This window comes from Urocampus carinirostris, chromosome 16, assembly GCF_059441175.1.
Source record: "Urocampus carinirostris isolate Australia breed hairy pipefish chromosome 16, RoL_Ucar_1.0, whole genome shotgun sequence".
In the NCBI taxonomy this organism is placed as follows: domain Eukaryota; kingdom Metazoa; phylum Chordata; class Actinopteri; order Syngnathiformes; family Syngnathidae; genus Urocampus; species Urocampus carinirostris.
The window spans coordinates 7,417,059-7,430,617 of NC_142364.1; the positions used below are offsets into that span (position 1 = coordinate 7,417,059).

Sequence of the window (13,559 nt, forward strand, 5' to 3'; positions counted from 1 at the left end):
TTTACAATCCTCTTCCATTACCGTCGCCATGCCTCCAGGAAAAGAGAGAAGGGGAAGAAGGAAAAAAATAAAAAAAAATGGGGCGGAAGTCAAAATATCGATTTGTGTGTCCATCAAGGCCGAGAATTCCTGTAAAGCCCGGACGACACAAATTGGGATTTTCTACAGCCGATGTCGGAATATAATTGGGACAAGCGTGCTCGATGGAGTACTTGGGATTTATTTCCGTGTGTGTGAGGATTTATGATGCTACATTATATTATTTTGATGATAGATTCTAAATAAATTTGTGGTGTTGCCACAGTAGCCGTACACTTTACAACATAAATTACACATTATGTTATTTGGATGAAGGTAAAGATGGGAAAAATAGGTCTTATACTTTGGTTTTATCATTTTTAAATATTGAAATATAGTTTTAAACATATTTGTGGTGTTGCCACAGTAGCCAATAACTTTACAATATAAATTACACATTATATCATTTTGACGAAGGTAAAGATGGGAAAAATAGTCCGTATACTTTAGTTTTTGTCATTTTTAGATATCGAAAAATGATTCTGAATAAATTTGTGGTGTTGCCACAGTAGCCGTCCACTTTACAACATAAATTACACATTATGTTATTTGGATGAAGGTAAAGATGGGAAAAATAGGTCTTATAATTTGGTTTTATCATTTTTAAATATTGAAATATAGTTTTAAACAAATTTGTGGTGTTGCCACAGTAGCCAATAACTTTACAATATAAATTACACTTTATATTATTTTGATGAAGGTAAAGATGGGAAAAATAGTCCGTATACTTTGGTTTTTGTCATTTTTAAATATTGAAAAATGGTTTTAAATACATTTGTGATGTTGCCACAGTAGCCAAACTCTTTACAACATAAATTACACATGATAATATTTAGATGAAGGTAAAGAAGGGAAAAATACGCCGTACATTTTGGTTTTTGTCATTTTTCGATATTGAATAACGATTTTGATAAATTTGTGGTGTTGCCACAATAGCCGATAACTTTACAATATAAATTACACATTACATTATTTTGATGAAGGCAAACATGGGAAAAATAGGCTGTTTACTTTGGTTTTGTCATTTTCAGATATTGAAAAATGATTTTTAATGAATTTGTGGTGTTGCCACAGTAGCCGATAACTTAACATCATAAATGACACATTATATAATTTTGATGAAGGAAAATATGGGAAAATAGGCCGTATTGTTCCCGTTTATTTCTCTCCTGTTTAATATCGGTTTCCAGTTTTGTTCCTGTCTTTTTTTGTCCTGTTTATTTTTCTCTCCATTTTCGTTCCTGTCTAGTTTGTCCTGTCTATTTTCGATATCCTGTTTATTTATCAATCCTGTCTGTCCTTTCCTGTCCGGTATCAACCCCATCCGTCCGATATCTACTCGGGCATTTGGTATCAATCTCGTCGGCCTCTGGCTTCCTATCATTTCACGCCAGACTGTTGCCTAATGTGAATGACTCCCCATTTCTCATTTTTCCTTTGTCAGTCCGTCAACGAACCTCTGCCCTGCAAGACGTGGGTTTTGACTCGGTCCTGTTTCCTGTTGGTATTCCCTGTCCGGTATTGTTCCCGTTTATTTCTGTCCTGTTTAATATCGGTTTCCAGTTTTGTTCTCGTCTTTTTTTGTCCTGTTTATTTTTCTCTCCAGTTTCCGTCCCCGTCTAGTTTCTCCATTTCATTTTCGATATCTTTGTTTATCAATCCTGTCTGTCCCGTCCTGTTCGGTATCGACCCCATCCGTTCAATATCTACTCGGGCAATTGGTATCGATCTCGTCGGCCCCTGGCTTCCTATCCTTTATTTTTGTCCTGTTTAATATCGGTTTCCAGTTCTGTTCCTGTCTTTTTTTGTCCTGTTTTTTTCTCTCCAGTTCTCGTTCCCGTCTAGTTTCTCCTGTTAATTTTTGATATCCTGATCCGTTATCTATCCTGTCTGTCACTTCCTGTCCGGCATCAACCCCATCTTTCCCATATCTACTCGGGCAATTGGTATCGATCTCGTCGGCCCCTGGCTTCCTATCCTTTATTTTGTCCTGTTTAATATCGGTTTCCAGTTTTGTTCCTGTCTTTTTTTGTCCTGTTTTTTTCTCTCCAGTTCTCGTTCCCGTCTAGTTTCTCCTGTTAATTTTTGATATCTTGATCCGTTATCTATCCTGTCTGTCACTTCCTGTCCGGCATCAACCCCATCTTTCCCATATCTACTCGGGCAATTGGTATCGATCTCGTCGGCCTCTGGCTTCCTATCATTTATTTTTGTCCTGTTTAATATCGGATTCCAGTTCTGTTCCTGTCTTTTTTTGTCCTGTTTTTTTCTCTCCAGTTTTCGTTCCCCTGGAGTTTCTCCTGTTAATTTTTGATATCCTGATCTTGTTATCTATCCTGTCTGTCACTTCCTATCCGGTATCGACCCCATCTTTCCGATATCCACTCGGGCAATTGGTATCGATCTCGTCGGCCTCTGGCTTCCTATCATTCCACGCCAGACTTCTGCCTAACATGCATGACTCCCCATTTCCCGTAAAATAAAATGGAAACGTCACGCGTTTGGGTCCTGATCCTGTTCTGGTTCAAGACACTATCTTCAAAGAGGAAATGTGTGGAGAGAAGAATCGATCCCATGATGAAAGTATCGCTTCGCTCCAGGTACTTTCTTAATATCAAAAATATCGATATTTGGATCCACCCTATCGTCCGGGTTCCCTTGCTGATCTAGGAGCAAACAGGCATTAATCACTCGCCGCTAAGGAATTGTCTTAGAGACGGCAGAAAGCTTTTTGGGGGGGTGGGTGAGGTGGGGGGGTGGATGCACGGAGGCACCAGCTGACAGGGGAGGCAAGGGTTGGGGGCGCCTCACTAAGTGTGTCAAGGACGGAACAGCGGAGGGCGGACGCCGGAAGTTCATACAAACTGATGGAAAGAAACATGGACCTTATTTCTCGAACTGTATTCTAATAAAATTTAAAAAAAAAACAACATATAGATATATCTAAATTTAAGGCATGGGCGTTACCTGCCTGTTTGTATTTTTGAAGTATTTCTGTAGAAGTATTTTTTATTTATTTCTAAAGCAGTTTTTTTGAAGTATTAACATAGTATTTTTTTCATATTTTCTTCATTATTTTTGTAATATGACAGTAGTTGTGTTTTTGTAGTATTTTTGTAGTATCGCCTGATTTGTATTTTTGCAGTATTTCTGTTGTAATACTTCTGTGGTAGTGTTTTCTGTCGTAATATTTTTCTGCTAGTGTTTTGTCTTAAATTGAAGGCATGGGCGTAACCTGCCTGTTTTTGGGGGGTGCTCGAACACCCCCAAATTTAACCCAAAGCCCCCCCCTAAAAAGATAGCATTTTTGAAACCCTCTTGTACTTCATAAAAGGCAAGGGTGGGTTGGTAGTTCTACTTTGGAAGTACTACAGAAAAACAACTGCAGAAATATGACAAAACCACAGTAATACTACAAAACTACGACTACAGAAATACTACAAAATGCAGTTACGGTAATACTACAGATATATAACCAACAAACCCACGATAAAAATACTACAAAATACTATTGTAGAAAAACTGCAGAAATACTATGATGTGGTGCTAGGAATTAAATGGTATAGTATTTTGTAGGATTTTTGTAGTAGTAAATACTCTCTTATATTTTTTGTATTCTTGTACTATTTATGTTGTATTTTGTAGTATTTCTATTGTAGAATTTCTGATCTATTTCTGATCTATTTCTGTAGTAAAATATTACTGTAGTTTTATTTTTGTAGTATTTTTGTCGTATCGCTATAGCTGTATTTTTGGATTTTTGTTGTAATACTTCTGTAGTAGTATTTCTAAAGTAGGATTCTTCTGGTAGTGTTTTATATTATCGTATTAGGAAGTGGTATTTTTGAAATATTTCTGTGGAAGATTTTTTTTTATGTATTTCCAAACAGTATTTTAGTAATTTTTGTATATTTTTTTGATGTATTCACATAGTATTGTTTTTTTCATATTTTCTTCAGTATTTTTGTAATATTACTGTAGTTGTGTTTTTGTAGTATTTTTTTCATATCGCTCTAGATGTTTTTTTGTAGTATTTCCGTCGTAATATTATTCTGCTAGTGTTTTGTATTATAGTATTATGAAATGGTATTTTTGAAGTATTTCTGTTGAAGATTTTGTATTTATTTCCAAAGCAGTATTTTAGTATGTTTTTTTATAATTTTTGAAGTATTCACATAGTATTGTTTTTGTCATATTTTCTTCAGTATTTTTGTAATATTACTGTAGTATTGTTTTTGTAGTATTTTTGTAGTTTTGCTGTAGTTGTTTTTTTGCAGTATTTCTGTTGTAATACTTCTGTAGCAGTATTTCTGTCGTAATATTTTTCTGCTAGTGTTTTGTATTATAGTATTATGAAGTGGTATTTTTGAAGTATTTCTGGAGAAGTATTTTTTATGTAATTTCCAGAGCAGTATTTTAGTATATTTTTTGTAATTTTTGAAGTATTCACATAGTATTGTTTTTGTCATATTTATTCAGTATTTTTGTAATATTACTGTAGTATTGTTTTTGTAGTATTTTTGTAGTATCGCTCTAGTTGTTTTTTTGCAGTATTTCTGTTGTAATACTTCTGTAGCAGTATTTCTGTCGTAATATTTTTCTGCTAGTGTTTTGTATTATAGTACCGTATTATGAAGTGGTATTTTTGAAGTATTTCTGTAGAAGTATTTTTTTATGTAATTTCCAAAGCAGTATTTTAGTATATTTTTTATAATTTTTGAAGTATTCACATAGTATTGTTTTTGTCATATTTTCTTCAGTATTTTGTAATATTACTGTAGTATTGTTTTTGTAGTATTTTTGTAGTATCGCTCTAGTTGTTTTTTTGCAGTATTTCTGTTGTAATACTTCTGTAGCAGTATTTCTGTCGTAATATTTTTCTGCTGGTGTTTTGTATTATAGTATTATGAGGTGGTATTTTTGAAGTATTTCTGTAGAAGTATTTTTCATTTATTTCTAAAGCAGTCTAAAGCAGTTTTGAAGTATTAACATAGTATTTTTTTCATATTTTCTTCATTATTTTTGTAATATTACTGTAGCTGTGTTTTTGTAGTATTTCTGTCGTATCGCTCTAGTATTTTTTGCATTATTTCTGTTGTAATACTTCTGTAGTAGTATTTTTTTCGTAATATTTTATGGTCGTGTTTTGTCTTATAGTATTATGAAGTGGTATTTTGTAAGTATTTCTGTAGAAGTATTTTTTTATGTAATTTCCAAAGCAGTATTTTAGTATATTTTTTATAATTTTTGAAGTATTCACATAGTATTGTTTTTGTCATATTTTCTTCAGTATTTTGTAATATTACTGTAGTATTGTTTTTGTAGTATTTTTGTAGTATCGCTCTAGTTGTTTTTTTGCAGTATTTCTGTTGTAATACTTCTGTAGTAGTATTTTTTTCGTAATATTTTATGTTCGTGTTTTGTCTTATAGTATTATGAAGTGGTATTTTGTAAGTATTTCTGTAGAAGTATTTTTTCATGTATTTCCAAAGCAGTATTTTTTTAATAATTTTTGAAGTATTCACATAGTATTGTTTTTTTTTCATATTTTCTTCAGTATTTTTGTAATATTTCTGTAGTTGTGTTTTTGTAGTATTTTTGTCGTATCGCTCTAGTATTTTTTGCATTATTTCTGTTGTAATACTTCTGTAGTAGTATTTCTGTCGTAATATTTTTTTGCTCGTGTTTTTTATTATAGTATTATGAAGTGGTATTTTTGAAGTATTTCTGTAGAAGTGTTTTTTATGTATTTCCAAATCAGTATTTTAGTCATATTTTTATAATTTTTTGAACTATTCAGTATTGTTTTTGTCATATTTTCTTCAGTATTTTTGTAATATTACTCTAGTTGGGTTTTAGTAGTAATTCTGTGGTGATAATTTCTTTAGGATTTTGTATCATAGTATTGTTGTAGTATTGTTTTTTTTGTTTCAAATGAAAGCAAAATTACGCTCATAATTCTATCACTGTGCATTAAAATCCGCGAGAGAGTCAACCGCGACTAAGAGGGGGAAAATCACATTACCGTTCCCTCCGTGGGACCGCCCCCTCATCCGAACGACCGCGCTGATTGGCTACTGGCGCAAAGGTAGCCCGCGGAGTCTTGGCTTCTTCTTCTCCTCCTTCCTTCTCTTCAGTCGCTCCACGCAGCCCGTGGAAAGAGGATCGAAGTCACGCCCACGGTGCCCACTCCCACTACGGGGGAATCTGTGTCGCGCTCACCGGAGCGAAGCGGAGAGTCACCGGCGTGGGACTTGAAACCACCCGCAGCATGCGTCCGGAGCCGGGTCGTGGATTCCCGAGAGATTTTCACGCCACTCGCTCTTCCGTGGGAAAGCCGCGTTAAAACCGCGTTAAAACTTGGATTAATTATTATTAACGACACTTTGAAGGGGCTTTCTTCTTACTTCTTCATTTCTTCATCTGAGTTAATTATAAAAGAGCGACCACCCACTCTCGACTCCCCCAGCGGGGAGCGCAATTTTCGGGTTCCTCAGTCAGTCATGGTCCGGGACGCCGACCGGGACGCCGGGCAATCCACGCCCGAGATGGTGATCACTTCGCCGGGGTCGCTGCTCGTCGGGCTCCTGCTTCTGGCCACGGTTCCTACCGCCATCGCTCAAGGTAGGAGCTGAACATTATATATTTTTATTTTTTTTATTTTAGCTTTCTTAAATAACTAAGTCATGCACGGTTGAAGTGGACTAAATTGTCTTTAACCGTCAGTGATATCAACATTATATGCAGAGATTAGACATGGCCCTCCAAGTAAATACTTAAAAGAGGAAAAATTAAAAAAAGAAATGTTAGGATGAATAGGTAAAATATTTACAAAGCGGTGCTTAAAATGATTGTAACAGTAGTGCACAAATATTTAGCAGCAACACAAAAAGAGACCTCAAATAAGATGTATGTTTTCGGTTGTGCGTGCTTGTTTAGGGTGGTGTTGGCCCTGGGGAAGAAACTGTTTTTAATGGACCTGAATTTACGATTTGATCTTTTTTTTTTAACCTCATATTTTTCTCTGGCCTTTGTTTTAATCAAGGACGGGCACACTTTAAAAAAAATAAATAAAATAAAAAAAAATGATTCTTTTTGTGTCTGCCTATATCAGGGGTCAGACACCGAAAAATTTAAAAGCTTTATTGGACTGAAAGCAAAAAACAGGTTTGGAGCCACATTAGATTAAAACCTTTTTATATAAGCCTTTTATAAGGATGGCTACACCTACTATGATATATACTTATATATTTTATATATTTCATATTTTATATCTTTAAGATATTTTATATTTTATTATATTTTATATAATATATTTTATTATATTTTATTATATTTTATTTATTATATTTTATAATATTTTACATATTTCATTTATTATATTTTCGAATATTTTATATATCATATTTTATTATATTTTGTATATTATATTTTATTATCTATATATTTATTATTATATATATTGGCATACTGTATAAATCTAATATTCAATGGAAATGCTAAGAATGTTTGTCCTACTGCAAAACATATAATTTTCCATTATCAAACAATTTTCAAAAAGTGACAGGGAGCCACTAGGGAGCGCCAATGAGCCGCATGCAACCTCAAAGCCACTTATTGGCCTAAACAGACTCTCAAATTCAATACTTCAGTAATACATGAGGAAAATAATCTAATGTAGGCCTATCCAAATGTTTTTGTTTGGATTTATGAATCAATGTAGATATCTAGAAGTATGTGTTATTTTTAATTGTATGTGTGTATTATAAATGCAACATTTCGTTAATTTGATTTTCAAACACTCCGAAGAAAAATATGGAAAAACTCATAATGCAACAGAGCAGGCTTTGAAAGGTTATATGATGAAATCCTGATTAATAAATAAAAATATACATTATAAAAAATGGCAAGAATAGAAAAATGTACTAGCTGTTTGAGTACCTATAATGGCTACGTGAAAATTAATATTTATACTTGGGACAAGGCAAACAAAGGGACACTGGGGACAAAAGTGGCAGCCAAACAACACTTATTTTAGGAGTAATATTATTTATCATTATACGTATTTTCATTATTTTCGTTTGGTGGACCGGATAAATCCACCTGACGTGCCGCATCTGGCCCGCGGGCCGTTGTTTGCGCACCTATTGTTTTGATTTTAGTTTTGCGCACTTGTTTAGGGTGAAGATGGAATATTATGTGAAAAAAACAAAACAATTAGCACGTTTTAATTGAAGAAAGCTCTCGAAATACTTCAGGGTATACACAAATAACCAGAAATATATCGGTCACGGTGGCGCAGTGGTTAGCGTGTGTGCGGCACAGTTCTGAGGTCATGTTATCGAACCTTTTGTGTGGAGCTTGCATGTTCTCCCCGTGCTTGTGCGGGTTTCCTTAAAATGAAGATAACACAAAGGTTAATCCTATTGACATGCTTGAACCTTAAGAAAACAGCGTCTCCTCTCGGGAGCTTCATTATAAATCCTTGGTAAAAAAAAAAAACGCAGTGTCCTGCGATTACACAATCGCACTACGTCACAGCGCGATAGCAATTATACTTCAGGAAATCATGCAGCACTTTAACATCGTAACAGCATGCGTTTAGATTTTAGGAAAGCATATTAAACTAAATGGAACCTTCCTGTGTGGAGTTTGCATGTTCTTCCCGTGCTTGCGAGGGTTTCCTCCCACATTCCAAAAACATGCATGTCAGGTTAATCGGCCGGTCCAAATTGTCCCTAGGTGTGAATGAGCGGGTGAGTTGTCTGTCTCTGTGAACTGGTAACCAGTTAAGGGTGACCCACTGCCCGAAGATAGCTGGGATGGGCTCCAGCAGCCCCGCGACCCTACTGAGGATAAGCGGTGCAGATAATGATAGATGGATATCATTGAGTATAAGAATATGAGGTTGAATGTTGGGACTTGAAAATAACACAAATTGACGTTTCTTTAAACAATTTCCAGATAAGTCATTAGTCACCCCTCACCCTTCTTGGTCCCCCCCCTCGCTTAATCACCCCACACCCTTTTTTATGTCCGCAAACAAAGCAAGGAGATAATGTTGCAGGCCACTGGAAGACTTTTTAACTGCCGCCTCCTTGAACGTGAATTTTTCATTTTAGGGGAGAGGACTTTGAGCAGGAAAACATAGAATATGGATACTGTAATCCAAGAGTAGGCAGCTATTTGGCGTCGGGGGCCGCGTTGGGTTTAAAAATTTGGCCTAGGGGCCGATCCTGTAGAGCAGGGCTCGGGAACCATGTTGACTCCATAAAGGCAAAAATGTTTTGATTCTTTTGTGTTTTTGAAAGAGCCTCGCTAGATTTTTTTTAAAGATGACATTTAACTTAAACTCGCACTCCAGACAAAAGCTTATTCTTTAGGGGATTTTACGTCTTTGAAATTTAGGAAATAATAATAATGCCGGAGCCTGTGTCCCATATCAAGATAAATATACCACTTGAAATTGAGTGTTAAAGCTCATTTTGACTGTCATTTTTTTCATCAATAAAGGTTTTAGTCCATGGTGCAAGCAAAGTTCTCTTGTAGAAATGTCACCAAATTCTGCAAACAAGTATACTGTCGTGTTTACCTTCGGGGCAGACGTCGCAGGGCGAGAGAGGGCTTGTGACTGTCAAGATAAATATACCACTTAGAATTGATTTCCCTTCCCTGAGTATTAAGGCTCATTTTGACTGTCATTTTTTTTCATAAATAAAGGTTTTAGTACATGGTGCAAGCAAAGGTCTTTTGTAGGAATGTCACCAAATTCTGCAAACAAGTATACTGACGTGTTTACCTTTAGGCAGACGTCGCAGGGCGAGAGAGGGCTTGTGACTGTTAAGATAAATATACCACTTAGAATTGATTTCCCTTCCCTGAGTAATAAGGCTCATTTTGACTGTCATTTTTTTCATACATAAAGGTTTCGGTACATGGTGCAAGCAAAGTTCTTTTGTAGAAATGTCATCAAATACTGCAAACAAGTATACTGTTGTGTTTACCTTCGGGGTAGACGTCGCAGGGCGGGGGAGGGCTTGTGACTGTCAAGATAAATATACCACTTAGAATTGATTTCCCTTCCCTGAGTGTTAAGGCACATTTTGACTGTCATTTTTTTAATAAAGGGTTTAGTACATGGTGCAAGCAAAGGTCTTTGGTAGAGATGTCACCAAATTCTGCAAACAAGTATACTGTCGTGTTTACCTTCGGGGTAGACGTCGCAGGGCGAGAGGGGGCTTGTGACTGTCAAGATAAATATACTACTTAGAATTGATCTCCCTTCCCTGAGTGTTAAGGCTCATTTTGACTGTCATTTTTTTTCATAAATAAAGGTTTTAGTCCATGGTGCAAGCAAAGTTCTTTGGTAGAAATGTCACCAAATTCTGCAAACAAGTATACTGACGTGTTTACCTTTGGGGCAGGGCGAGAGACGGAAAGTCTTTGTGATTTTACATACCCCGAAACATCCCTACTGCTCACCCAATCAAATTGTTCTGTCTGCGTGGCTAGCATTTACAGGTAATACAGTTTTTTCGTTCTGTGGGTTTTCACTATTAAGTGACATAACACTGAACATGCCAATATGTTATGATAGTCAGGCTAGTTGGTTTGCATAGACAAATTGTTGTCATCCATGCTAGTTAGTATAGGTTCATTGATGTCAAGCATTTTAGTTAGTTAGCGTGGTCATTTTATGTCAGTCTTGCTAGTCTGTCACCGATGTTAGTTAGTTCACGGTGGGCGGATACCCTAACTGCCAGGGTCGTGGAGGCACCACTTCCTGCGGTGTGTTTTGGGAAAGTACAATCTGGGTATGGGTTTGCTCCTCCACATGAAACAGTTCTGGTTTCCATGGTTACCAGTGCAGGATAATCCCCCTGAATGGACTCCGATACAGCACCTTCATCACAAGATCGCCTTGGATTTTCGTTGCCAAGCATCATGCCGGCATTTACTATCGTAGAAAAATTGCTGTTATCCATGCTGGTTAGCTTGCATAGAAAAATGCATTTTAGTAACGACTAGCTAGTCGCAATTCTTGCTCGTGTTATTATTTCATGAGTTTCAGAGATGCTGTTGGGTTTTAAATATTAAAATGGACTGTTTACCAAATTGTTCGAATAAGTTATCTGACTCCATTAACCAAACACAACCTACATTCACTTGATGGAAAAAATGAACAAGAATAGCCGACATTTTCACACGGGGGCAGATTTAATTTCATAAACAATTTAACTCCATCGAATATGGCCGAATTAGTGTTGTCGGAGTCTCTGTGAAGCCTCTCTTCAAGTTCTTTTGTTTTCTTCTTATTGGCCCACGTATCCCCGCACAATGGCGCGCCGGCTCCTCCCATGGCTGTGCCAGGGAAGCCCCCCCTGAGCTTCACCTCCTCCTCGCCGAAGGGCGTCGCGATGTCTGTCCTTGTCCGTCTGGCCTTCTCCGTCAGCACTCGCAGGAATTCTGTTATCAGAAATACGTCTGATGCATTCCACACCGCCTAATCTTCTAATCAGGGTTGGGTAGAGTTCCTTTAACTTGATTACTTTCAATGACTTTTGGATGACTCCAATACCAAATATGCTAATAAAAGACAAAAGAAACTAAATATGAATACAATGATGACTCACAACACGTGGTAAGCTTTCTCTCCTGGCTTTGATCTCTCTGATCTCCGGCAAAACGAACCTAAAATGCGACAGAAACAAAATGAAAATAAATCCAAACAGCTTGCCAACATCATTTTTGCCGTTCCATGTATTCCGTTACTCCCCGAGCCTGCACAAAATTTAGTCTTTTTATTTATTCAGAGGTTTGTTGATGGGCTGACAACGGAAGCGTGATAGCACTGAGCTTAAAATAGAAAGAAAAGCCAATCTGTTAACGGGGCCAATTGGGCGCCATGGCAACCATGACAGGATTAACCGATAGGGAATCATTATTACATTTGAAAGTAATCCAGTTAAAGTAACCCTACCCAACCCTGCTTCTAATGTACCTTGAAGAAAAACAGTCAGTGAATATCTTGCATTAAACTCAATAAACGCAACTTGTATTCAATCGTATAAAATCCTTTATAGTCAAATGTATAAAATCCTTCAATGCTAACGCTAAACTTTTTTGTCCGTGGCCCGCTTTTACCCCTCCTAACATTTTATTTTCGGGCGGTACCGGAGAAGTCGTAGCTTCGCAGAGACTCTTACAATTGGCAACCGGCAACCTTATCTGGCAGCTCCAGGCTTCCATCTTGCTCCTGCATAGTTAATGAGCGAAACCGGGGAAAGCGGCCACGAAGAACGAGGTCTGGTTTCCTTCCACGGGCGTAATCCTCACACCAGAGACCCCTCCTCCTCAAGATCCGTTATCCCCCTAGCTCGCCTCGTGTCGTGGACTCGATTGGAATAAGTCCCTTCTTCTGGCCATTAAGAGGTCGATACGAAGGGTAACGTCTCCCGGATCGGTGTAATTAACGGGCTAATTTAGGGGCGCTGATGATGCCGACTTGTTTTTCTAGTCGCCAGCCGGAGGTTGAGTTCTTTAGAGGAATTCGATCGGAGCAATCATGGGACATCTTTGCCAAAGCACTAAATATTTCATCAATTATCGTCGATAGTACCCAGAGGTCGGGAACCTGTGGCCACCTAGTAATGGATCTCCAAAAGACATTTTATGTTGTTCACCTTGTTCAGAAATAAATACATTAAAAAAGTATCGTTTACCAAATTGTTCGAATTATCTGACTCCATTAACCAAACACGACTTACATTCGCCTAACAATGCATGCTCATTTCTTGATGGAAAAATGAACAAGAGACTGGCATTTCCACACTGGGACAGATTTCATTTCTTAAATAATAAACTAAGTGAATTCCATCGACTTAGCTGAATTATTGTCGCTCTTCGTCGAGCCTCCTTTTTCGATTCTCCCTCTCGATCTATCTTCTGAAGTTCTTCTTCTGCCCACGCCTTTCTCCCAAGCTGTCGGCTCCTCCCATGGGGCGGCTCCACCTCGTCGCCACCTTCTCGCCTCGATGTCTGGACCGGTCAAAACATCCCCGTGCGTGTCCACGTCATCAGGGCTTTGTTCTCCAAACATCGCCAACCATCTGTTATCAACGGAACTAAACAAAACATTCGCATTCATCAGGGCCTTTCTGTGTCTGGATGTGCTGATTATCTTATCAGCCTTACGTCCCGTTCCCGCCGTTCCTGTAAACAACATTTTCCACTAGGATGCCCTGACATCGCACCACAGCCCAGCCAGTGAATATCTTTTGCATTAAATGTCATTTGTATTCGATCGTATAAAATCCTTTATAGTCAAATGTATAAAATCCTTCAATAGCACAAAGTATATGACAGCAGCAAGATAGCGACTTTATTCTAGTCATCAACAACAAAAAATGTATTTTTAATTGGGGCTGGATTTCTTCCTTTAAAGCAGGGGTGTCAAACTCATTTTAACTCTGGGGGGCCAC

The 13,559-nt window shown here is 37.3% G+C and overlaps 1 protein-coding gene across 1 annotated transcript in view; it reads left to right on the forward strand.

Annotated features, from left to right (window-relative positions):
• The first annotated feature begins 2,627 nt into the window (after positions 1-2,627).
• Positions 2,628-13,559, forward strand: part of unc5cb (unc-5 netrin receptor Cb) — a 297,939-nt gene continuing 287,007 nt past the window's right edge. Inside the window, exons 1-2 of the mRNA XM_088319989.1 lie at positions 2,628-2,678; positions 6,216-6,702. Of these exons, the coding sequence (XP_088176115.1) occupies positions 2,628-2,678; positions 6,216-6,702 (538 nt within the window). The remainder of the gene's footprint in view (positions 2,679-6,215; positions 6,703-13,559) is intronic.